Source organism: Lepidochelys kempii, chromosome 4 (assembly GCF_965140265.1).
Source record: "Lepidochelys kempii isolate rLepKem1 chromosome 4, rLepKem1.hap2, whole genome shotgun sequence".
Classification (NCBI taxonomy): domain Eukaryota; kingdom Metazoa; phylum Chordata; order Testudines; family Cheloniidae; genus Lepidochelys; species Lepidochelys kempii.
In genome coordinates this window covers 39,878,937-39,905,837 of record NC_133259.1, presented here as the reverse complement: position 1 = coordinate 39,905,837, position 26,901 = coordinate 39,878,937, and the positions used below count along the sequence as shown (strand labels likewise).

Here is a 26,901-nt window from a genome sequence, read left to right as displayed (position 1 = left end):
GTTGAGAAAAAGGATGTCAACGGTAACAAAAGCTAGTCCAGATGCTGATTCTTTTGTGGCTACTTGTGACAGTGATTCTGAATATTTTCTGTGCCAGGCTCGGGACAGATGCTAGAGCGTTTGCAGCGCTGATGATCCTGAGAACCAGTAGATGGAGCTAGCTGAGCAGGGATGCTCTCTATTGAGGAGGAAATCCCAACAGGTTCCTAAAGGGCCACTAGTACAGCCCCAGTCCCCAACTGTGTGTAGCCCAAGAGTTCCTTCTACAAGCCCCTTGCTGGTGCTGAGGCTGAAATCAGGGAAAGAAGGTGACATACTCCCGACGACGGGACCGGCTAGGGTGGGACACATGGGAATCCCACTTCCGAGTCCGCTGAAGAAGAAACCTCTTCTTGTGATCATGGCGGGGGCTGTACCTGTCAGTACCAGTGAAGAATGATCAGACTCTGATGAAGGGGACGCGGGAAGATCATCTGAGGCTTTCCCCTAAATGGCACCACCTTAATTGGTACCCTGATGGTCAAATCAGACTGAATTACCCTGTGCAGAGGTGAAGGTGCTGACACTGGGACCTTGGGCGCCAGTGCCGGGAGAGTCTCTTGAACTGCCAGTGATGGCAGCACTGAGAGGTTTAATAACTCTCTTGCAGCCTCTAATGCTTCAGGAATAGTTGGCACTGGGAAGAAACTCTGCAGTACCGGGGTGCAAAGAGATGCTGATGAAGGTGCTTCTGGAGCTGGTCTTGACGGGCCTGTACTAGGATTTGGTACTAGGTACTAGGATTTGGAGTCAACAAACTCCCCTGTTTACAGGTGTGCTCTGGAGAGTTCCTCCTCTTTGACCAACCTCCTGAGTCTTTAGAAGAGCTTGATCTCTTTGTCTCTTTCAACAGTGCTAGTACAAACTCCTATTTCTGAGGCCTCTTCTTCGGTATTGGCAATGCCAATCTGCCTTTCAGCACCAGTAGCACCAAAGGTGCTGGATCAAGATAGTTAGCTCAGATGGAAGATGCAGCACCGATTCCAGCAACAGATATTTCAACCTAGCTGCCCTGTCTTTTTGAGAGCATGGCTTGAAGCCCTTACAAATGTCACATTTGCAGCTCACGTGAGGCTTCCCACAAACACTTAGAGCAGCTGGGATGTGGGTCACTATTAGGTATTGCTTTACCACAAGAGTGGCAGGGCTTGAAACCCAGAGAGTGAGGCATACCTCAGATACTAGGGCCAGTATCGAGGCTGGCTGTCAGATACTTTTTTGAAATTAAGCCAACCAACCACTAAACTACGCTAACTATACTATGGGTACTATTTACAGGTTTGAATGAAGACTTGCAGAAGCAAGGACAGAGAGCTACAACAACTGTCACGAGCGGTAGGAAGGAACTGAGGGGACTTGGGGGTGGCTCAGACCTTTATGCCTGCACATGGTGCTCTAAGCAGCAGAGGGCACTTGTGCTGCCCCAGCAGGTAGCGCTGAGGGGAAACATTCTGACAACTGTGCAATGGCACACACAGACACCTACAATTGAATGGACACGTGCAATCACCCAAAGAAGACCTGCTGTATTTGAGGGTGTGAGAGGTTTTTCCAGTAGTGAGCATGTGAAAAACCTTATATTTCTTGGCAAACAATGTACCTAGTGAAGAGGTTTTTATTACCTCCCAAAAGATCGCCTACACATCACAGAAAACAGGTATTGTGATTTTTTTTTAAATGTTTTAACAAAATTTCTTCAGAAAAATCATTCTTACCGTTTTCCTGCTGTTTGGTGGAACAGTCAATCCAGTTGTGTTGATTTGCTGCCCAAATCATTTCAAATTGATGAAACATTACTTTAAAATTCCATATATAGGGAACAAACGAGAAAATATCAGGAGCACTATCACTGGACCAGTCTTGAATCAAATCTAAAATTATATAAAATAAAAAGGACAAATTATTAGCAATGTATCAGGTGAAACTAAATACTTTGGAGAAGTCCTTTAAAAAGTAGTTGGACCAGATCTTTGGCTGTAGATCATTGTAGCTCTACTGGCTTCAGGGAACTATGCCAATTTACACCAGCTGAGAACTGAACTACTAAATTTCAGCAATCCTTTACCTTTCTGGTCAAAGGAGAGTTACCTTAGTCTATTAAAATGATGAATCAATGATGTACAAGTTTTATTTGTGTAAAATAAAAATTAAAATGAAATCTAATTGTTTACAGATATCCAAACACTAAAATCATATTCATGCATAAATGTAAATGCAATTAGTAATTAACTGCAATAACGGTATAGGATAATACAAGTAGTATGATTTTGAACCCTGACTTACTGAGCATTAAGCTCAAAGTTTCAGATAAAGTTAAGTGTACCTATTACATGACAGAACAGCAAGTACATAACATTACAAATTTTAAAAAAATCAACAGAAAGAAAAACAGGAATCTAAAGGACATCATTAAAAATATCAAAGTTAATTTAGTTTCTGATTATTCAGTGTTTTAAATTTCTTCTTTAATTTACTAGAAGAAAAATTTTTTAACTAGTTGTCATGATTTTGTTTATCAGTCCCAATTCTGTTTTAACTATGAAAGAATTACATCAGGACCCCAATCCCTCAGAGAGTTTACAGGCAACCAGAAATGCAGGACTGGAGAGTGCCTGTGAATCACTGGCTTTCCATTACAGTACTGTATCTAAATTACAGTCAAAATCCTGGGGAGGAGATTATTTTCTGACAAGCCTGGTCAGCCACATGGAGATCAAGATAACCCGTAAAGCTGAAGTTAGTCAGCCAAAAAATTTCTGCATACACCAAATTAACTGGTCAACTTGTCTCTTAGATCAGCAATATTAAACTAAGAAATATCTCAAAAGTTATAATCAACACAAATCAATATATTTTGTGTTGTTTGTCAAAAAAAATTATTCTTCACTGTGACTAGTCAACCATAAAAAAACATAAATTAACACCTGATTAAAGGAAATAAAACATTTGGATTTTTAGCACCTCAAGTTTATTCACCATTTTAGACAAACATAACCACGTTTGTAAGGCCATCTGCTCTTGCATTAAAACAACTTCATCAGCCCCTCTAAAATGGTTTGGAAAACAACAAGACAAAGAAAAAACATGTGCCAGACATACTTATGTTCCACAAATTAAATATTTAGATACTAATGTAATAAGGAAGTTACCTGCAAAGAAGTTTTTTTGAGCAAAGATAAAGTGATAGGTTGCTTTATAAACCTCAACTTCACACTGCCATGTCTGTGGCATGTTCCATATCCGGGGATAGTTGGCATTAATATGAAACTGTGAACAAAACACTAAAGCATCAGTATGCGCTTCAAACATGACAATGTGTGAACAATGCTGAGATGAAGGGTCAACCACATACACTTTGGTGAATAATTAAAACCATTTTCCTGCTGGGATGAACAGAAGGCCTCTCCAGTTTTTTAATAATTTAATCTCTTTCTCTGTGCCTGAAGGTCAGTTGACACTTTATTCATTTGTTTGAAAACTTCTACTATGAATTTCTCATATTATACCACAGATTCGCCATCTGCTGTTGCAGCAGTTACGCTGAGCACTTTATAATCTAATTTAACCTTTCATAGCAAGATTCCACCTTCCTCAGCCTACTACAAAATATCATCTAAACAAACAATTTTTAAGCCAAATCATCTATGTACTGTGGCTATTAAGTGCCTACTTTTACTTGTCATTCAGGGAAAGGAAGCATTTTCAAAACTAGTGCATATGCATTTCAGTAGAAGTTAACTGGAATTCAATTGCTGAATTTCATGAAGTACTAAATGCACAAATTAAAAAGCTAATCCATCATAAAATGTATTTGTCATACTTAAGTAATTTAGTTCTAAGTATTTAAAATACTTCACAGTATACTAGTTAATGTACAATCGTATATTTTGCAGGAGAAATGTCTTAGCAATGCAAGTCTGAGCAACACTCTACTATTAAATCTTTGCTGAGCACCCAGAAGAGACAGTTTATAAGTTATATTATGCCTATAAACTAGGTGAGATTAGCAAACTCAAGCCTTCACAGACTGGGGCCTAAATCAATGTTTAACTTTACACACTTAAGTAGCTCTTCAGACTTCAGTGGGATTACTCAACATGCATAAAATTACTTGTGCATAATTCTTTGGAGGATTGAGGTCTTGTAAAGTATATACAAATGCCCCAATCATTGCACTGTTTTCTATACTTGCACAACATTTATACCAGGCATATAAAAATGATTTATATTAAACCAAATGTCCATCAGAGACAACTGCACCTCTGTGCTTAACAATGCTTTGTTACTGTAGACTTACAGCTAACATTTCTGCTTCTAGAAGAGTTCGGTACTGCATACTGCTGGTGGCATCAACGTGTAAAAGCTGTCCTTTAATTGCAGGGGAATAGCCTAGCAGACAGAACAAATAATGTTTACATCATGGCTTCTCTTGTCATAGAATATCAGGGTTGGAAGGGACCTCAGGAGGTCATCTAGTCCAACCCCCAATCTTGTGTGACAAGATTATTTCTGAATTACAGTAAAGAAGCAAGAGTTGAACAGAAATTCAAATACTTTATAAATAAACAACATGAGGTGCAAAACACATCGTGAAGAGAATCAATAGTATGAGGCTCCAGTTCAGTCCTTTACTAGTTGGATGACAAAGGCTTAAGATAATGCAGTTGAGGAATCTGGCTGGTCCAGAAAAGGCTTCTCTGGGGCTCTGGAGACCAGGTTTCAATTTGCAACTCTGTTGCAGCCTGTGTGTGAAACCTTGGGCAACTCACTTAGCTTCTCTGTGTCTAGTTATCCATCTGTAAAAGGGGGATAGCAGTACTTCCTCACAGAGGTGTTTGTGAGGATACAAACATTAAAGATTGCTCAGATACTATGGTGATAGGGATCATATATATGTACAATAGACAAAAGAGACAGTGAGAGATAGGAAAGGCAATGATCAACTTCAAAAGGAAGCTGCATCTACTACTCCTTATATACAGGGTAAAGATAAGACACACAAGCAAAAGCAAGTAAAGAAAACTTCAGCATATTTAATATAGGACTTCAACACTTACCGACAGGGGAGGGCAACAGAAGAGCCCGAATCCCGGTCTCCCTTCACCCCCATCTTTATCTTTATCTTGACTTTACATGGTATTTCTATGACTAAGTTAATATTTCATCAATGTATTACCCATTATGTTTCTAAAGATTTGTTATGGTAATCATATTGAAAAATAGGATCTGCTTTTGTACAGATACAATTTATGTAATATGCTAAAGTATTAATAAAATTAGATAAAATAAGAGCTTTGTTTTCAGTAACTAGGGAGAAGTTACTGCAATGTCTTATTGATATCAATTAGGGTTTCACAAGAGTTAAATCTGTATTTTTAAAGTGCTTTGAGATCCTGTAATGAAAGGCACTATGAAAGTATAAGTTGTTATTGCTCCTTTACAGAGAAATGTAGGTCCTTTGTAGCCATAAGGGGAAAACAGCTTACTATATCCACAATCCTATGAATAAACAACTGTTTTCTCCTGTGCACAATCTTAAGAATGTAAAATAAACCGCCTCATCAACTTACCATTTTCACTGACTGTCATGGGAATATTTATTTCCAAATACGAGCCTGCTCCAACGTTTACATGTACAGCATTGGTTTCCTAAGGAGGGGAGAAAAAGTTTAAACGTTATTTCTCCCCCATCTTCAGCCAGTGTATGTCATGCCTCTGGCCATCATTATTCATGGTTAAATTGTCAGGATTAAAAAAGAAGGATCTAGCTGACTAGGATATGTCCTTAATGTTTAAAAAAAAAAGAGAGAGAAATCATGATACTGAGAATAAGTTAACATTAACAACCAGAAGATCCTTGGCTGAAAGAGAAACTGGTGAGGATGAAAGAAGATTATATTTCCCTTTCTCTTCTCCCGCCCCCCAAAAATACCATGTTTAAATATCTCTAGATACCACCTGACAAATGAAAATATGCACAAACAAAAAGCCAGACAACCTAATCGCAGGAGCTTGTAAGATTCAGAGGTATCTTAAGAATTTATTTCTTACCACCTTGCCATTATTTACCCTGTTTTTGGTAAAAAGCAAATCAATAGTGGCATCTGCAATGATATTCATCCGCAACTCAAAAGCAAGGATCTGTCTTGGCTTGCCAGGCTGTGCAATTTCTGAGACTTTCATAACCTGGTAATCTGGCGGGAAAAAAAATTTCCACAAACAGTCCCTAGAAAACAAGAAGAGAAATATAGTTACTCCGATGGAAAGAAACTATTTGTCTCATCTACAAATTTCTTTGCCACCTGTCTGTGTAATTGAATTAGATCCTTGGAAAGCCAACAGGTAAGGAAAGTGAAGGAAAAAAATAACATTTGCATAAAGCTGCAAGATACTGAAATCTTCAAACCTAAATCAATGAAGAGACTTTCGCCTCATTAGTGAAATCAAACTCAAAATAAATTAGATATTCAAACTGCTAGGAAATAAACTTTTGCAGGGATGGTTGTGGTGGAGAGACATGTTATGAGGGGATGACAGGAAGGAGTAACATCATAATCCCAAAAAGCAAATACAAGTACGTTACATTCTTTCTTCCATTTCATCTTCCCACCACAATATACTGTAATTGTCTTGTTTTGGAGATTAGGATGAGAGAGATGACAAGGTCACTTTTTGATTGTGTATAATTTATAGAAGCACAGAAACTATAACAACAAATTGTCTATGAAATTAGAATGTGTGGATTGGAACGTAGTCTGAATTTCTGCAATTTGAACCAAATATATAGCCACAAGAAAGGAAACTGAGAGGATGATAAAAGCATAGATAGCCTGATATATGTGGTTCACATAAGGAGTCCATCAGTGAACTAACGTCAAATTCCACAGAACTGTTTTAAAACTGTAACCACATATGAAATACTTTCTTGGATAAAATAAAAGTACTTGAATGAGAATGGTCTTTTTACAGCGCACTCAAGACCTGACTGCTGTAGTAGCTGAGAAATTATCATTTTTTCAGAATTACCCTATGCAGAGTCATTAATGCCAACCTGAAGAAGTGAAGGGTTCTTGAAATGGAATTCAGAGGTTAAAAGTTGGATTTTTAAAAGCACTTAAGTGAATTAGGGCAGCAAATCCCATTGACTTTCATTATGCTTCTAAACAACTCAGTACTTTTGAAAACTCCACCCTAATTTTTCTTTAAAATCAGCAATGAAAAAGTTATGCCCAAGATATAAAACATAAAAACATAAGAAAGGTCATATTGTGTCAGACCATAGGTCCATCTAGCCCAGTATCCTGTCTTCTGACAGTGGCCAATGCCAGGTGCCCCAGCAGGAATGAACAGAACAGGTAATCGTCAAGTGATCCAGCCCCTGTCGCCCATTCCCAGCTTCTGGCAAACAGAGGCTAGGACCATCATCCCTGCCCATCCTGGCTAACAGTCATTGATGGACCTATCCTCCATGAACTTATTTCTTTTTTGAACCCTGTTATAGTCTTGGCCTTCACAACATCCTCTGGCAAGGAGTTTCACAGGTTGACTGTGCATTGTGTGAAAAAATACTTCATTTTGTTTGTTTTAAATCTGCTGCCTATTAATTTTATTTGGTGACCCCTAGTTCTTGTGTTATGAGAAGGAGTAAACAACACTTCCTTATTTATTTTCTCCATACCAGTCATGATTTTATAGACCTCTACCATTTCCCCCATTACTCATATTTTTTCCCAAGCTGAAAAGTCCCAGTCTTATTAATCCTTCCTCATATGGCAGACGCTCCATACCCCTAGGAATTTTTGTTGCCTTTTTCTGAACCTTTTTCAATTCCAATATATATTTTTTTAGATGGGGCAACCACATCTGTACGCAGTATTCAAGATGTGGGTGTACCATGGATTTAAATAGAGGCAATATGATATTTTCTATCCCTTTCTTAATGATTCCCAACATTCTGTTTGCTTTTTTGACTGCCGCTGCACATGGAGTGGATGTTTTCAGAGAACTATCCACAATGACTCCAAGATCTCTTTCTTGAATGGCAACAGCTAATTTAGATCCCATCATTTTATACATACAGTTGGGAGTATGTTTTCCAATGGGCATTACTTTGGATTTATCAGCATTGAATTTCACCTGCCATTTTGTTGCCCAGTCACCAAGTTTTGAGAGATCCTTTTTGTAGCTCTTCACAGTCTGCCTGGGACTTAACTATCTTGAGTAGTTTTGCATCATCTGCAAATTTTGCCACCTCACTGTTTATCCCTTTTTCCAGATTATTTATGAATATGTTCAATAGGACTGCTCCCAGTACAGACCCCTGGGGGACACCACTATTTATCTCTCTTCATTCTGAAAACTGACCATTTATTCCTACCCTTTGTTTCCTATCTTTTAACCAGTTACCAGTCCATGAGAGGTCCTTCCTCCTTATCCCACGACTGCTCACTTTGCTTAAGAAACTTTGGTGAGGGACCTTTTCGAAGGCTTTTTCCCCGCGACAGTGATGTTAAATTTAATTATATTGTGGTCACTATTACCAAGTGCTCCAGCTATATTCACCTCCTGGACCTGATCCTGTGCTCCACTTAGGACTAAATCAAGAATTGCCTCTCCTCTTGTGGGTTCAAGGACTAGCTGCTTCATTTAAGGTGTCAAGAAACTTTACTTCCGTCCTGAGGGGATATGTACCCAGTCAATATGGGGATAGTTGAAATGCCCCATTTTTATTGAGTTTTTTATTTTAATAGCCTTTCTAATCTCCCTGAGCATTTCACAGTCACTATCACCATCCTGGTCAGATGGTCGGTAATATATCCCTCCTGCTATCTTATTATTTGAGCATGGAATTACTATCCATAGAGATTCTATGGCACAGTTTGGTTCATTTAAAATTTTTACTTCATTTGATTCTATGCTTTCTTTCACATATAGTGCCACTCCCACACCAGCACGACCTGTTCTATCCTTCCGATATATTTTATACCCTGGTTTTACTGTGTCCCATTGATTATCCTCATTTCACCAAGTTTCTGTAATGCCTATTATATCAATATCCTCATTTAATACAAGGCACTCCAGTTCACCAATCTTATTATTTAGACTTCTAGCATTGGTATATAAGCACTTTAAACACTTGTCACTTTTTAGCTGTCTCCCATTATATGATGTAATTGAATGAGACTTTTTTTCATTTGACTGTTTCTCATCAAATCCTACCTGTATTTTATCATCTTCCATCCTCTGCTCCTTACATACCTTGAAAAGACCCACCACTTTGGATCCTTTACCTGACCAAAGAGTATGTAACTCACCTCAACAACCATGCCTCCATCACTGAGCAAGTTAAAATATGAACACAGGTTTCAGAGTAGTAACCGTGTTAGTCTGTATCCGCAAAAAGAAAAGGAGTACTTGTGGCACTTTAGAGACTAACAAATTTATGCTCAAATAAATTTGTTAGTCTCTAAGGTGCCACAAGTACTCCTTTTCTTTCTAAAATATGAAGTGTGCTTTAAGAGAGCAAATATTCTCGGTGATACTAAAAATTAGAGGTTTCATGTTCCCAGCAATGCAGCATGCTGTACATAGAAGTTCTTTCCTTTAGGTACTTCAAGATATTGTTTACTATCTATACTCCTTACGATCTGCACAGTCTCACACTCCTATTAGGTAGTCATCACAACCATTTCACAATTGAGTAAATGGCATACATCCAAAAGGAATATCAAATATGTGATTCTTCTCAACATTTTTTTCTTAAATGGCCAGATTGTCACCTTTATGCAACTTGTACCTTACTCTGTAAACAGTCCCACTGACTTCAGTGGAATTACTCTCAGAGTAAAGTGCTATCCAAAGTAAGGAATGGTGGTAGAATCTAGGCTTGTAATGTAAGGCAAAAGGCCAAACCTGTAAGTATTTGTTGGGATTCCATCAAGCATTTGCCTGTTCCCACCCATAATCCTAATTTACAGAACAATCTTTTCCTCTTTATTAATTCCCTACCCTAATCTGAAGGGAAACATTCAGGAAGAGTTAGTTTACAATATCCCTTAGCTCCAAGTCTCCCCCAAAAAATCATTACAGTTTTATTACATACAGAAAATGGCACAACTGTGGAGGGTTTTTTTTTTTAATGACTTGTGTAAATTTACTACAGATACAGAAATTTGACAGCATCAGAACTACATTCATTATATAGGAATGCAATGTATTGATTTAAAAAAAAAATCTAAGTGTTCTGCTTATTATCTTTGTGAAGAATCGTCCTTAAATTCTGGAGTACATGCATAGCAGCTAATGCTGAGCCTACTATTAGGCCTAAACTACTGGTCAGAGGCCCTTTAATTTCATATTTTGACTGTTATATACTTAGTTGTCTACCATGTACAATTAACAGCCTGAGCAGCAATATCAATGGAGGCTTCATTACAATTTCCAAATAGGAAATGATATTCAAGATTAATATTAAAAATGCAATTCAGTTTAATACCTTTGCCTGTCAGCCCATGGTCCATAGTTGAAATCTGTTCCTTTCCCACATACAATGTCTAATCCCCAACATGGAGGCAGATCTTGCAGTTTACTGTCTTCATCAGTTGTTTCTCCATCGTTATTTTCCTCTGTCTCCTCTGGTACAAGACCTGTAGTTTGTAATACAGTAAACATTACTCCAGGAAGGTGTTTCCAATTATGAAGAATTTTTGCAGACCACTACACAATTCAAGTATGCAGATGTCAGTTTCATTCAAGATCACTGCAAGAGGCAAGAGTCAAACCATCCTTCATGTAGACTAAAGAGAAAGGAAGAGAAGGATATGACTGAAAGCAAGAGTCCAAGGAATTTTTCCAAAGCACTCAATGACAGCTAACTTTGCTCCACTGAAGTCAGTAAAGGCCACAGAACCTACACTACATAATTTTAGCGGTAAAACCTGACTTCTGTCAGCACAGCTTTGCACGTGGCACTGCCTTTTCAGTCCTGCTGACAAAACCCTCAGCTACTGTGGGTCAAGTTAAATCATCTTCCTAAGCAGCATAAATCTTCTACTGACACTCTTATGCTGGTTCAATGCTTGTGTGAACACTGTATTAACTGCACCTACAGCAATATTGCCACAATGACAATTACCGTGACTGCTCTCTGCTCAAATTTTTGAACTCTTCTGCTTAATGGTCACAGTGCCCCCTTTGAAATATCCAGAGTGTTTTGGAAATGCCTCTGTTCTTGCTAGCTCACTTTTGCAAACACACAGGTATGGCTCCATGTAAAGCTACAGCTAAAACGCCAGCGAACTTTAGTGCTGCTGCCTACTACAGGAAAGTAGTCTTGGATGTCCTCAGCAAGTGAGGAGAGGAGCAATGGAAGTATAACTACAGAATTCACACAGCAACATTGCAAAGGAGATGCAGAAACTGAAATATGACAGGGATGAGTACCAATGCTAGGCAATGGAGAAGGAACTGCAGCAGTCCTAACAAAAGTCAGTGGAGGAAAACAAAAAATTTGGTGCTGCCCTTCAGAGCTGCCACTCTATGCAGAACTAGATGCCATAACGAGTGGGGACCCCAGCAACTAGTGACTAATAGTAGATTCTTCATAATGTCCTGAGGAGGGTACACCAGAACCACACATTGATGAAAAGCTCACTAACGAGTGAGACATGAGCCCACATATACCCAAGAAGCTCTGAGACCCAGCCAAACTCAGAGAGAGCCCCCTGAAAAATGGACTAGAGTAGGTTTAATTTACTACCCCCTATACTGCACATGGTTTTTAAAACAAACTTTCTTTACCGCCCCCGACGCTTCACTATCGCCTATCCGTTCTTCACACACCCCTCAAAATGGCAAACAACTGCAAGTGGGCAGGGAAAAAAGGAATTAGATTTTAAAGTAGCCGATTTGTTTTAAAAGTGCAGAGTAGCATTAACAGGCAAAAAACAACAAAGAATACTTTAGTCAACCAAAACACGTTCTCATATAAATACATTAGCAGGACTTCGATGCATTCAAAATAAAAAAACTTTTTCAGGAAGAAAAAAAATTTCCAGTACAATAAAAATAAAGTAAGGCAAATATAATTCAATCCATTCAAAAACAAAAATGCATTCAAATTAAATACATCAAACATACAGAAGAATGCTTGCAAACAATCCAGTAACTGAGCACTGAGACTACATGAATTCTGAGCTACTGTGCAAGATTTTACTCTTTCCCCACAAAATAACTGATTCATGTGCCCCTTCCAGGCAGAGGTCCCAAGCGGATGCATCTGGTTCGGCATCGGGAGCAGCCAGGGGAGACGTAAAACCACCGCCTTGGGGGTCAGGAATAGGCGTACATACAAGACATTGTTCCTCTTGCTCACTATCACGGTATGGCCGCAACCAGGGAGGGATAGGGCTGGGGACACTCCAGCCGGTGGCTCCTAACATGCACTGTGTTCCAACTGCTAGTCCTGGTTGGTCTGGTGCGGGGGAGGGATCTCCTCTGCCCCTGCACGAGCCACTCCTGGGGCCAGGTTAGACCCACCCAAAGGAACTTCCCCTAGTTGCAAGAAGCTCTGCCCTGGACCCTGCTTTCTGCCCCCATCACTCCCCAACGATAGGGGGAGGTGTCACTGTATGGGGAGCTGCCCCTCCCGTCTGTACAACCCCTATGCATCCAGATGCCCTTACACACCAATACATCCCTACCCGCCCCGCTGAGTCCCGCCCCCTGCATCCAGACCCCAACCTCACTAAGCCCCAACCAGCTGCACCCAGAATCCCACCCCACCAAATCCCACTTCACCAGCACCCAGAACCCTGCTCCCCCTGCCGCTGAGCCCTGCTTAGGCCACATCTTCCCCATACCCAGATCCCCCTGCTGAGCCCAACCACTTTCATCTGGACCCTTCCCCCTGCAGAGCCCCAGTCCCTGCACCCGGACCCCCCACAGAGCCACCCACACCTAGATTGCCCCACACAGAACCCTCTTATCCCATACATGGTTCCCCCACATTAAGCCCCTCCACACTTGGATGCTGCCAAGCTAAGTCTGCTTGCCCCACACCTGGATCTGGGAACAGGACCGGGCATGAACATGAGTTTCTGTCCCTCTCGCTTGCTATCATGGTGCACCTGACATGGAGGGCCAGATGTGTTTCTGAGGCGAGCTCAGGCCTTGCACTGTGTCAGGGTCAGGGTCAGGTGCAGCCTCACTGCCAAATCTGTGTCCCAGAAGGAGATGGACGGTCTGCAGGGTGATCCCCCTACCTCTGTGCAGTCAGTGGCCTGAGCTTCCCACTGCCATGCTGGAGCCTCCACTCCCATTTCCTTTCTAATCTATTGTCTAGAACAATTTCATTTCTACTCCAGTGACTCTACAGTGACATGCTGAGAACTACTTAGCCATGCCATTCACTAAGGATGGAAGCTGGCAAAGATTAGCTTCAATGGGGATACTCAGGTGCTGTACTTTATGCACATATTTAAGTGCTGTGCCAGATCATGCCCTAACTTCACTCCTGAAGATGTACTGCTCTTTAGGGTATGTCTACACAGCAAAGAAAAACCCATGGCTGGCCTGTGCTGGGGGGAGGGGGGGGGCGCGTCCCATCGTTCCAGCTCTAGTCCAAGCCCAGAAGTCTGAACAGCAATGAAACTGAAAGCCCCACAGGCTGAGCCCTGTAAGCTCAAGTTGGCTGGCATGGACCTGCCGTGGGTTTTAAAGTCTTCTCTGCTTGGCATACATGGAAATATTAGTATTGCTATCAGCTCTGTGGAGCCATATAGATGAGATAATATGTCTAGTAAGAAACCTATTTGTCAAAAAACATTTCCTGAATCATCTTTGTTGTCTGTACTTGCTGACACGTATTTTGAACTAAATTACCAAAATAACTGAAAATGCTATGATTATATTGTGTTATTTTGACAAATAAAATATGCAGAATTTTAAAATATTGTGTGCAGAATTTTTAACTTTTTGATACTAAATTCCCTAAAGAGTAAACCTTTCGGAGCACCAATCACCACCCACTTCTCTACTGTCAAAACAGCCCTCGTTTTGGGGTCTCTGTGCTGAAGGGATGGTGTGAGCCTGGCACACAACTCCAGGAATGTGGCCTTCCACATATGAAAATTCTAAAGCCACTACTGATCATCTAGATTTGCATCACGAGCCAATCCCACCATTCGGTGCTCATTTCACAGGCCCAGAAACTGCTGCTCCATAGTGTGCAGCTGGTCAGTGAGTGCCTGCAGCAGCTGGTGACTTTTATTCACTTTCCACATTATCCACACCTCTTCAGTTTTCTCATTTTCTCTACTGCAGACCCAGCTGTGATAGTACTTGTAGCTCCATAAGTACAGAACAATCAGCTGCTCTGTCTCTAAAACAGACAAGCCAGCTCTGCTGATCTGTTCCGCATCCATGACTCTGACAGCGAGATGGAAAACCAGCATGAGGAAGAGAAGATTATGGGATGTAACAGAGGGAACTGTGGGAATTTGATCCTCCAACTCCCACAATTGCCTGAGAAGAGCACTGGCAGTCCACAATGCACTGCCAAAAGATTTCTTAGAAGGAAATGCACTGAACTATGGCCCTGGGAACACTGGGATACGTAATCACCATGCTGCCCTTCTTTTGCCAATATAACCTGTCAGTGTGAGGGCGTGCTGCACCAGCAAAGATAGTCAAATGTGAATACAAACTAGCGATAGCAATGTCCGCAGCTGTATGCTGGTAGAAATTTTCCTAGTAAAACCTTCCAATTAAATATGGTTGGATTTTTGCCATTTACTTCAATGTGGGCCGAGATAGGCCAACAATGAGCAATTTTGAAAATCCTATCCCTTGTGTTCAAGACCCCTTAGGCCAACGTTTTCTAACCTGTGTGCCTCAAGTTAAGCTCATAAAGCTATATTAAAGACTTGTCTACTTGGGGAAAAAATGACCAGTTATACCGGTCTAGTTATAAACTCCTTCCGAAGTGACAAAAGCTATGCCAAAAACAACCTACTATCCCAAAATAAGAGCATCTACACAGGAGGCTACAGTGGTATTATATTGGATTAAATTCACACCTTAGGTCATACTGAGAAAATTTCCCTGTGTACTCAAGACCTTATACACCAACATAGGACTGGACTGATTTTCAAAAACATCTGCAGTTCCCACTGATTTCACCAGGAGTTAGGTTTGCTTAACATGGTTTTACAAATCAGGTGATTTCTATGTGGATGCTTAAATATAGTTTTAAGTAGTTTAATGGTAGGCACTGAAAATTTGGCATTTTTAGAAGTGTGTGAGGAGAGTTTGGCACCAAACTCCCATTGATGCCATTCTGAAAATCCCACCTCCAGGGTCTTACCTTCTTCAGACTTGCAGAGAGAAGCCTGGATATTGGGTTTATCTAAATGTTGACAATATTCATTGTAAAGCACAACAGCTAATATATACTGTTAAAAACATTGTTTTGACTCAAATATAAAACAGTACTCTTTTCCATTTATGTCAGTGGAACCTGCCCACCTGTTCATTTCAATGACAACAACATGAAAATTTAGTAGATAACACTTAAGAGGGCAGGGACATTCCATACACTTTCTTGCGACATTTTTATGGTCTCACATCCTGTGCTAACTCTTCCAAGCTGAAGATCAAAAAAATTCTTTCAGCATTCCAGACAGACAATAGTAAGACATTAAAACTAATGGTATAGTAAGTCCTGATAAATAAATAGTACACAAATTATGTAAACAACACTATTATTTAACAGAAGATACCTGGTTCATCCATGTAATAGTAGATGTCAACATCATTGGACTGCATTACAACAAAGCCTTCTCCCATTAACCTTGGTGGTCTGTTGTAGGGGGAAAAAGGGTTAGGTCAATAATGAAATGTATCCTAGAAGAAATTAACTTAAGAATTTAAATAAAGCTAAATTTGAATTTTTGGGTATCCTGAAAAAGAGAGTGCAGGTCATGCTCAGCTGTAAGCTCAGAAGTAATTTAAGTACTTAAACTTTCAATAAGTAGTAACTAATCCACTTTTAGAAAGGCATTTGTACAGAAAATATCTTTTTGGCTGCCAATGGCCTAATGATAGTACTATAAAATATCCTCCAGGTTACCCAGATCTGAGGAAAGCCTCAGGTCTCTTACTAATCAGTTCCTTTCAGAGCCTCCAATATTGTAGGAATAGTGCAGCAGGTTCAGTGGCTGACCTCTCTGCTAATACAGAGTAATTCTAATAAGTATTTTGTGGTTCCATAGTAGCTTCCAACTCATGATCTCAAAGCATTTTACAGACATTAATGAATTAAACCTCAAAAACTTTCTATAAAGCAGATAAGTATCCCATTATATAGGTGGGGAAACTCAGAAAACAGAGAAGTTGCTTAAAGCCACAGTCTATAGCAGAAACAAAAAGCATAGGGGTCAGATTCTGTGCTGTGCCTTTAGGAGATGCAGCACAGAACTCTCAACCCCTAACAAGTGAGGGCTATGGTGGTTTTAAGTTATCTATGCAATCTCCCAATCGTGGGCTGCTCCAGAGGCTGCATAGGTTCCTACTGTAACTTAGCCAGGCCCTCAGGACTGTCTAAATGACAGCAGTCTCCGTATGCAGCCCTACGGGCTCCATTATTGCCCGGAATCAGTGCATGTGCACCCCCAACATAGCCTCCTCATACTCACCAAACCCTCTTCACCAGGTCTTGCAAGGAGGTCATCAGGAAGCAGCCTCATGACTATATTCTGCAGCATCAGCCCCAAGAGAATCCCTTCCCTGACTGAACATAGGTCCTTTAGGACCCCTTTATGTTGCTCTGGCCCTTTTTACCCAGCCTCAAGGGGCTGGCCCAGGAGAAAGGATTTCACCCCAGACCTTGATTTCCAGGCTCGGGTTTTAACCATGATATCACCACAACAGATGTATTTGGGAAGCAGCGGAGGAGAAAAGAAAAAAAATATAGTATATAGCTTTTTACATTATTTGAAGTTTCAGAATGAGGGACAACAGAGGCCTTAGGAGAAGGCAAATTGTTAACACACCAGTGCAACGAGTAGTGCAGTGAGATCTCACACTTAGTGCAGCATTCAGAAAGTTCACATGAGTAAGAGCATTTCTTACCACACAAAGCATAAGCGATTTCTGAAAATAAACCTAATTTTTGGTATTTAAGTCTCTTTTCATTGGTCATTACTGTTTTTTCTGAATAAGGACATGTCAAGGTTCCTTCCCCACTCTGAACTCTAGGGTACAGATGTGGGGACCTGCATGAAAGACCCCCTCAGCTTATTCTTACCAGCTTAGGTTAAACACTGCCACCACCGAACAGGGGAAGTGCCCACTTGGAAACGTCTCCCACCCAAAATATCCCCCCAAGCACTACACCCCCTTTCCTGGGGAAGGCTTGATGAAAATCCTCACCAATTTGCATAGGTGAACACAGACCCAAACCCTTGGATCTTAAGAACAATGAAAAGCAATCAGGTTCTTAAAAGAAGAATTTTAATTAAAGTAAAAGAATCACCTCTGTAAAATCAGAATGGTAAATACCTTATAGGGTAATCAGATTCAAAACATAGAGAATCCCTCTAGGCAAAACCTTAAGTTACAAAAAGATACAAAAACAGGAATATACATTCCATTCAGCACAACTTATTTTATCAGCCATTTAAACAAAACAGAATCTAACTCATCTCTAACTAGATTGCTTACTGACTTTTTACAGGAGTTCTGACCTGCATTCCTGCTCTGGTTCCGGCAAAAGCATCATACAGACAGAGAGAACCCTTTGTTGTCCCCCCCCTCCAGCTTTGAAAGTATCTTATTTCCTCATTGGTCATTTTGGTCAGGTGCCAGTGAGATTATCTTAGCTTTTCAACCCTTTACAGGTGAAAGGGTTTTTCCTCTGGCCGGGAGGGATTTAGAAGTGTTTACCCTTCCCTTTATATTTATGACAGGACATCATTGGTGTCACTGGTAGTATGGAAACATAATATCTGATTGTAAACTATCACAGTAATAAAACATTAACAGAAAAATAGTTATGTGCTTTGTTACAATACAAAATATAAAACCGTTTAAATAACCTGCACCATTTTAAAAGTTCAAACGTTAATAAGAAACCATTCTATAGTCTTTTTTTCTTTTAAATCAGTTCTCAAAATGCAGGCCAGTTAAAATATTTTAAATTAAAGCAACTTGAAGGATGATTTAACGAACGTATTGAAATATCAGGTTCAGTTTGAGATACTTATGCTCACACAAAGAGAGACTTGTATGTTACCTTATTCCATAATCAACTAATGAAGCCCCACTTTTAATTTCCATTTACTTAGCAACTCTTTAACATTCTCCTTGTCCTATATTCAATTCTTTTATTTGTTAATTGTTTTCCTACAAAAATAGCATTCAGAGCCACAGGGACAGATCATCTTCAGTAATTAGACCATTAGTATAATAGTGTATGTCCAAATCTGGTATTTTTCCTGTAACTTTATAGGAGGAGTCATGAAGTAAGATTATCTGACAAAACACTGTTACCTTGACACGGCTGTACTATATACCCTTTCTAAAAGGACATAAATGAAACATAGGAAAATGAATACTTTCATTAAAAAACTGGTGACAAGAACAAATCTATATTCCTAGTTTTCTTAATCCCATGCATCTTTAGAACATTAGAATTCCTATGGTTAATTACAACCTTATACGATGTCTCTTTTGTTTGGAATACATAGATCTATTTAGCACAAGCCATTTCAGATGCAGGGTAATCTGGCCATTTACACCCTAGAGGGGGAAATATGAAATTATTTTCCTTACAGCTACACCATCATAAACAGAAACCACCAGAGTTAAAGATGCATTACCATTTCTATTCATTTATAATTTTCCAGAGCTTTCACTTTTGAGGCTAAAATTTTCATGAATTGGGCTCTGCCTCTAGATGACTTAAATCAAATTTTGTTCATAAGACAGAGGAAAGGGGAAGGAGGATACCTTCACCTTCAGCAGCCCACAGATGTGGTGGTCTGGGATAGAAAGATTGAGTATGGTATAGAAATAGCCTTAATGGAAGAAAGCACCTTTGAACATTCTGATTAAAATTAGTTTGGTTTTCACTGAACTATGACACTTCGAAAATGGCATGTCACACACATGCACACACTTTGCAGATGAGATTTTTGCAGACAGCTAAGACGACAATACTGTGCATGCAGGCATGGCTCACTTTGCCACACACTGACGAATGTAGTAGGTACGGCCTCCTGTTTCAGGTGTACACAGGCTTGAGACCAGAATGCTTCGCTCCCCTTAAGGTGGCTGTTAAAGGAGATCTGCTACAGTGAATTTTCCGAAGTGCACAGATAAGCGCTCTCCTTTGCCAGATCTGCAGGAAAGAACCTCTGCAAACACACCACTTAGGATCAAAAAAGTGAACTTAGAGGTGCACACATATGAATTAGACTAAATGCAAGGAATGAAGTTAACTGCAAAGGTCATTTAGCTGCAGACATATGTGGCCAATATATGCCAGCAATTTTTCATTATTTCTCTGTGTTTATTTAAACTGAAGTACGTTGTACAAGTATAGTTTACCGTGTCTTTCTCACATATGGTATTCCTAGATTCGTATCTGGCACACATAGTAGAGTTGCCAGGTGTCCAGTTTTCGACGGAACGCCCGGTCAACAAAGGACCGTGGTGGATCCAGTCAGCACCACTGACTGGGCTGTTAAAAGTCCAGTTGGTGTGGGCTGGCAGGCTCCCTACCTGGTTCCGCATGGCTCCTTGGAAGCAGCAACATGTCCCTCGGCTATTAGGCAGCCACGGGGGTTCTGTATACTGCCCCTGCCCCGCCCCAAGTGCTGTCTCCTCAGTGCCCATTGGCCAGGAATCATGGCCAATGGGAATTGCAGGGGCAGCGCCTACAGGCAGAGGCAGTGCGCAGCGCCATCTGGCCACACCTCCGCCTAGGAGTCGAGGAACATGTTGCCACTTGCGGGGAGCCAGCTGAGGTGAGCGCCGCCCAGAGCCCGCACTCCGAAACCCCTCCCACACCCCAACCCCTTGCCCCAGCCCTGAGTCTCCTCCCACACCAAAACTTCCTCCCAGAGCCCGTAATCCTCACCCCCTGCCATGCCCCAACCCCCAGCCCTGAGCTCTCTCCTGCACCTAAATTCCCTCCCGGAGTCTACACCCCGAACCCCTCATCTCCAACCCCATCCCAGAGCCCGCACCCCAACCCTCTGCCCCAGCCTAGTGAAAATGAGCAAGTGAGTGAGGATGGTGGAGAGCGAGCGACAGAGGGAGGAGGGATGGAGTGAGCAGGAGGTGAAGCCTCAGAGAAGAGGTGGGATCTCAGGAAAGAGCAGGAAAGGTAGCAGGGCAAGAGCGTTCAGTTTTGTGCAATTAGAAAGTTGACAACCCTAACACATAGTAGTACACTTGTATCTAAGGCTATAAAAAAAAACGTGCTTGATAAAGTTATGTTTGTGTAATCAGAACTACCGTAATGCATATACACATAAAGGGGCATGTGAAACTAAAACTTTTGCGTATTCTGAATGAGCATTTAACTTTACAACCTTAGTGTTTTCACTTTTAAGTTTAAGAATTAAGTTTAAGAATTAAACTTTAAGAATTTTGAGAAGTGCCCACTTGAGAAAAGAGTCTACCAAAAAATGACACACATATTCCAGTAACTTCATGTCTGACAAATCCATAAAAGCCATTTGAAGTGGGAAGGGGGGAGGGAAGAGAGACAAAGAGATGCACATAGAAAAGCTATACCAGCTGACAGAAGGAATAAATAAGAGAAGGGGGCCAATTAGGGGCCAACTCCTCCTCTCTCCCACTTAAGCCAAATACCACCATCCCCATCTCCTTAACCTCTACACTCTGTTCACTTTTCAGGAGAAAAAACAGAACAACTTACAATAAAACAGCAGCACAGGAGAAGACTGCATTTATGCTTCTATGTTTCTTTTTATTTTGCTCTCTGTCCTATTCCTTTCCTGCATTTTCTTCCCTGCATCTGCAAGTTGAAGTCGTCTCTTCTTGTTTTTTCTCTTCTCCATTTGTGTTTTTACTTGTTCTTCCTGAATCCACCTGGATTTTCTCTCATTTTCTATGCCTCTCTTTTTTCCTTTCAGTATGTCTTTTCTCCTCTCACTGATTACATACCCTATGAAACAGGATCTCTTTTGCACCCGTGCCCTGCCAGAATCTGGTGTTCTGTTGCAGGAGAGTTGAGAAACACAGTAGCTGACTCAGGCCAGATAAGTAGCCACCTGCATATAGAAATAGTGTGGCTGAGTTTCCTGTAGGATCACTACTCACAGTGCTACTCAAGTCAGAAACAGTCTATTTTTCCATATCAAGCCAGCTCTAGGTATCCATTAGTTTTGCAGTGAGGAGGCAGTTTTGGATGTCAGCCTGCATTAACTTAACCAAAGGGAACAAAGGAGGATCCTTAGTGGAAACAGGGGAACAAGCTAATAACTTGAATATGTTAATCCTATTTTGCATTAATCTTGTTAGTTTATTTTTAGTACCAGCTGAAGAAAATTCCTTGGTTATTTTCTGAGAGAATTTGAAGTTAGCTACTCTCTATTTATTCTCCCTCACAGAGGAATTTCTCAGCCTTCTCCTATACTTAGAAACAACAAGGCTGAACATGTGTGTTTCATACACACAGAAACTCGGGAATACTTTATAAACCAAAAGATTATTATACACATACAATGCAGACAGATAATTCATTCTTGGAGTCAGGGTTGTAAATACATACAAGGACAGAAAGCCAAATATTTCAAAGTTAAAGCTACACAAACTCCTGAATATTTGAAAGTACAGAAATGATGAATTACAGTTGTTGCAGTTATCTTAACTCTACCCCAGTGCCCCACCACAATATGAACCATCCTAAAACAAAAACGTCTTTCATACAATTAGCATTTCAGGAAACTCTTAATTCAGTCAGAACCTCTGTACGTTGTGACATTCTTTTTCATGAGCCTAGGCTAAAGTGAAGTCAAAAATTTTCAGCTTTAAAAAATAAATAAAACCCTCCCCAAACAGGCTGGGATCTATAAAGAACAAGCCATAAACTGAAATATAATTCTTTCCTGATAATTATATTCACAGTATTGCAATGAGCAGTCACTGAAAGAATCACTAGTTGAGCATCAGTCCAATAAGATATAAGGCTATCAGGCACTATTTCAAGAGTATTAAAAATCCTTAAACTTTCATCTTCACTGAGGGTACCTAACTAGATCAGGGTATCAATCCCTAGCTACATAGGCTTCAGTACTGGTCTAGAACGATACTGAAGGAATGTCTAAAGGATTCCATCTTTTTAAAAGGTTTTTTGGAGAAAAACATTGCTTTCAAACAGTGTTCCCATGACAAGAATTAGGGTTGGATTAACTGAACATTTAGGATACAGTTAGCTATACAAAAAGGCATATCTCCATATCCCTCCACAATGAGAGTCCCTGTTTGACCATGTGTCTTTTCAGGAATCAAACACGAGACACCAAAATAAAACAATATTTACAGAAGGGCAATGCTGTAAGTGACGGTGTGAAGCTAAGCAGCGCAAAACTCAGGAAGGATTTCCTGCCAACATTCTCTAGTTTTTGATGGCTCAACAAAAAAAACCTAATCACCTTAATCTGGACTGTTGGCAGTTCTAGTTCCAGAGTAGGTAAAAAGGATGAAGGTTTTTTTAAAATTAAAAGGACGTCTTATATTGTATCTTCAAAAGTTAAAAAGACAAACTTATTTCTGACTTATGTATGATAGTAAACTCTTAACTTACACTTACCTCAACTAAGACCAGCATGCTGAAGTTCAAAAATTTACTCCTCAATTCAATGAGGCATCCTCCAGAAAATGCTGGATGGTGTGTATATGTATGTATATAATCATATATAGAATAAGACCAGACAAACACACACTATTTTCCAGGGATATTACACGGAATTTACCTTCTGTTGAGCAAACAACATTTTTAAGACCTGAAAATGAAACAGCTTTGCCTTAAAGGGTCTGTTTGCACATAAAATATTGCTAGAGAAAATCTACTTAAGGACCCTTGTCATGGTAGACAGAATTTTGTGCTTGTCTACATGTTCATACTGTTTCACTGCAAAAATGTGTGCACATTGCACTGTTTCCATATAGGCACATATACTGTGCGCATTGCTATGGTATCCAGCCACCATACGCAGCTTGCAATTTCCTTCCTTTGCCTGTCATCTCTGCTCAGAATTTTTTCAGAACTGTGTTCTATCAAAGAGCAGGAAATGCAGAAGTGTAAGAATCAATAACTTGCATACATATATGATCCACATTTTATTTGGATTTACCACTGTATCATAAGTCAGGTAACCATTTTTCTCATCTTAAATCAGTCAGATTACAACCCTTATTTTAAATTTAAGGAAGTTCACTAATAGCCCCTGATAATACACAGAATTGCAATAAAAATTTAAAAGGTAGTTTAGTTTGGGGTTTGACAGTCTTGAGGATTCCTTAAGATCATGTTCCTCAAAACTTTTTGACTTCCTACTATAACTAACATGGTGCAGCTTATCATATAATTTCACATTTTTCACTATTTTCAATAGCTATAACTGTATATAAAGTGACTATATGCAAGTCAACAGCTCAGCCTGTATTTGTCCTAAAACTTACAGCTGCAGACATAGGCTTTAGCAGCAAGCAGCTTGTAGCAGAACTTAATTGAAATAACATGGGTTTATTTAATTAATGAGAGATACTAATCAAACATAGCAAAAAGTGCACAGAAGAGTTTTAAGGTCATAGCAAAACAGCAGTAACTCTTGCACGTCTCTCTATAAATATTACTCTGTTAAATGTCAAATGTCCAAAGTCTCTCTAGAGGCAAACGTGTATCTAACTAGACACAATGGCACGAAGAAAATAAGACCATACTAACAGAAACAAAAGACAGTCTTTTTTTTTTTTTTTTTTTTAAGTCAATCTACAACAGCAGCAAAAGAACAGGCTAAAATGTCAGATTTCATCTGGATTCTTAAAAATAAAATCTTACTCATCAGTTTGAAGACCAACGTATCTTGGACTGGGAACTAACATGACTCTGACATTTTCCAGTTTTCCTTTCAAAATGTGCATAAACTGGTCAAGGTGACTTGAAGGTGGTTTCGTGGTGTATGTTAAGAAAGCATCATCAAAGTTAATGCAGAGTGTTTGTGGCTGATAATGATTCCCAAATGCCAAGCGACCCTAAGTTAAAAGAAAGATGAATTACTTTATTTTGCATTGCTTAGTTTACACTACTTACACAGAGTAATGAACCAGTCTACCGTGCCAGTAAAAACTATGAGTGAAATCTTAGCCACAGTGAAGGTGGTGGCAAAACTTCCACTTACTTCGGTGGGCACATCTACAATAAAAGACTCATGGCATGGCTGCGGCTGACCCAGGCCAGTTGGCTTGGTCGCATGGGGCTGAAAATGGGCAGTGTAGACATTCAGGCTTGGGCTGGAGCCCAGGCTCTGGGATTCTTGCCCTTGTGGGGTTTTGGAACCCTGGCTGCAGCCCAACCCGAACATCTACACTGCCATTTTTATCCCCGTGAGCCTGAGTCCCACAAGCCCTCGTCAAGTGACCCAGGTTCTGGGACTCTGTGCCACAGGGTTTTTATTCCAGTGTAGATATACACAATGGGATCAGGACTTTACCCCATGTGTCCAAACCTGCAGCCCTGACCCAGGTGTCCCCTTGAAGGAGTATGAAGATCCTACATCATTAATGCTGAATTACATTCAAACAGCAGCACTACAAAAAAAAAAAAGATCATTGTAGAACAATAGGTAATCAAGAATTTCAGATTCTGTGATAATTTACAATGTACTATGACATATCACAAAAGCTGTTGAACACTATTCTGAATTCACCTGGTACCAGAAAATTCCACTGATTTTAAAAAGATCCTAATACCTATATTAAAAGTGACATGGAAATAAATAATTTCAGTAAATAAGCCACCTAGTTAATTTGTTAGTCTCACATTTAAAAGAAAAAAAATCACACAAAAATCTGTGGTTGAAAATCCAGAGTAAATGGGCTTTTATAAGGGTAGCAGAATTTGTGCTGAAAAAAAATAAAATAAAATAAAGCCAATTGAAACTACCTTCATGATTCAAATAAAAGCATGTCAGAAATAAAGAATTAAATTATGGTAATAATGAAGTCACAACTGTAAAAGTGAATTTTAAAGTTTCCACAACTTAAAGGCATTTATTTATTTATACACCAAATGGGGAATATGTCACTTACTGTGCTAACATTGACTTTGATTACAGGAATAAGGGATCTCCATGAAGAGGAAGGGTCTTGAGATTCTGTTTTTACTTTAACACTAAAAGACAAAAAATCAAATCTATATTCAAATATATGTAATGGACATAAACAAGAAAAATCAGAACTAAAAGCTTTCATGACTCAATCTTTGTTTTGCTACACAGGGGTCATCACCAGATCTCTCATTAAAAGATGCTATGGTTTAACAAATATGTGCAGTAGTCAATTTTACAAGATATGCAACAATAACCACACATATCTAAAAGGAAGATCAAACCCTGTTTTTAAATATTACAGATAATCTTGAGGACACTCAAGCTTAAGCAGCAAGGAAGAGAAGTTACTCATTACTTCTAGCACTGCACACATTGTACAAGATATTATGATTTATTGTCTGTCAGATTTTCGCTTAAGGCATAATGACTTCCGCACAGCACTACCTGAAGAAAAGCGACTGACTAGGAAGAGTTAATGGCCTTCTTCAGAGCCTCATGCTATTAATCCCCTGGAAATGCCTTGTACTGCAGTAGTTCTAGCTGTTCTAAACTGAAAGAAAAAGCCAACAGATGTGAATATTCTTTTGTTTTTGTCATAAAGGTTGTTGAAGTTTCAACTGATTTTGTACACTGCCTTTTCTAGAGAATTAGTGTCCTATACATTAGGACATCTCAGCATTCCCTTTATCTTATAATTTTAATTTCCCCCTCTACCTTTTAATTATGCAAATCTTAAATGGGAGAATTTTACAATTTAAAAGTATGTAATGAGAGCTGTAACACGTATGAAAAAGGAAGTTCTCATTTTAAGACATATTTAAATAATTAGTTATCAAAAACACTCCTGTCGATTAGCTTGCTAAAACAAAACTTAAGAACATGAGTGCTGAACAGAAAATATTCAGGCAATTAAGACCTCTTATATGCAGATTGTCTTATACTTAACATAGGGCTCGATTGTGCTACCAGGGTCTAGGCCTGGAGACGATCTTCTATATACTCTATACCAGAGGTGGGCAAACTACGGCTCGCGGGACCGTCCTGCCCGGCCCTTGAGCTCCCCGCTGGGGAAGCTAGCCCCCGGCCCCTCCCCTGATGTCCCCTCTCCCCTGCAGCCACGCCGCCGTGCGGGCAGCACTCTGGGCAGCGGGGCTGCGCGCTCCTGCAGGGGAGTATGGCAGCATGTCTGGCTCTGACCAGGTAGCACGGCTGCCAGACATGCTGCTCTGAGCGGCATGGTAAGGGGGCTGGGGCCAGGGCGAGAGGTCCCAGTGGGCAGTCAGGGAACAGGGATCGGGGGGCAGTTGGATAGGTGTGGGAATCCCGGGGGGGGCCTGTCAGGGGGCAGTTGGATGGGGCGGAGGCGATCAGGGGATGGGGAACAGGGAGCTTGGATAAGCATGGGAGTCCCAGCGGGCCTGTCAGGTGGTGGGGGTGTGGAAAGGGGTCGGGGCAGTCCGGGGACAGGGAGCAGAGGGGGTTAGATAGGGGAGGGGGT

At 40.3% G+C, this 26,901-nt stretch overlaps 1 protein-coding gene across 15 annotated transcripts in view; it reads right to left on the bottom strand.

Annotated features, from left to right (window-relative positions):
• Positions 1–26,901, bottom strand: part of BLTP1 (bridge-like lipid transfer protein family member 1) — a 246,599-nt gene that overhangs the window by 168,323 nt on the left and 51,375 nt on the right. For all 15 annotated transcript variants that reach the window (XM_073341054.1, XM_073341048.1, XM_073341041.1 and 12 more), the window contains 9 exons: positions 25,384–25,465; positions 24,134–24,327; positions 15,819–15,898; positions 10,535–10,685; positions 6,109–6,265; positions 5,610–5,688; positions 4,337–4,428; positions 3,189–3,306; positions 1,755–1,910 (listed from right to left, as the gene is read on the bottom strand). In XM_073341054.1, coding sequence (XP_073197155.1) covers positions 1,755–1,910; positions 3,189–3,306; positions 4,337–4,428; positions 5,610–5,688; positions 6,109–6,265; positions 10,535–10,685; positions 15,819–15,898; positions 24,134–24,327; positions 25,384–25,465 — 1,109 coding nt within the window. The remainder of the gene's footprint in view (positions 1–1,754; positions 1,911–3,188; positions 3,307–4,336; positions 4,429–5,609; positions 5,689–6,108; positions 6,266–10,534; positions 10,686–15,818; positions 15,899–24,133; positions 24,328–25,383; positions 25,466–26,901) is intronic.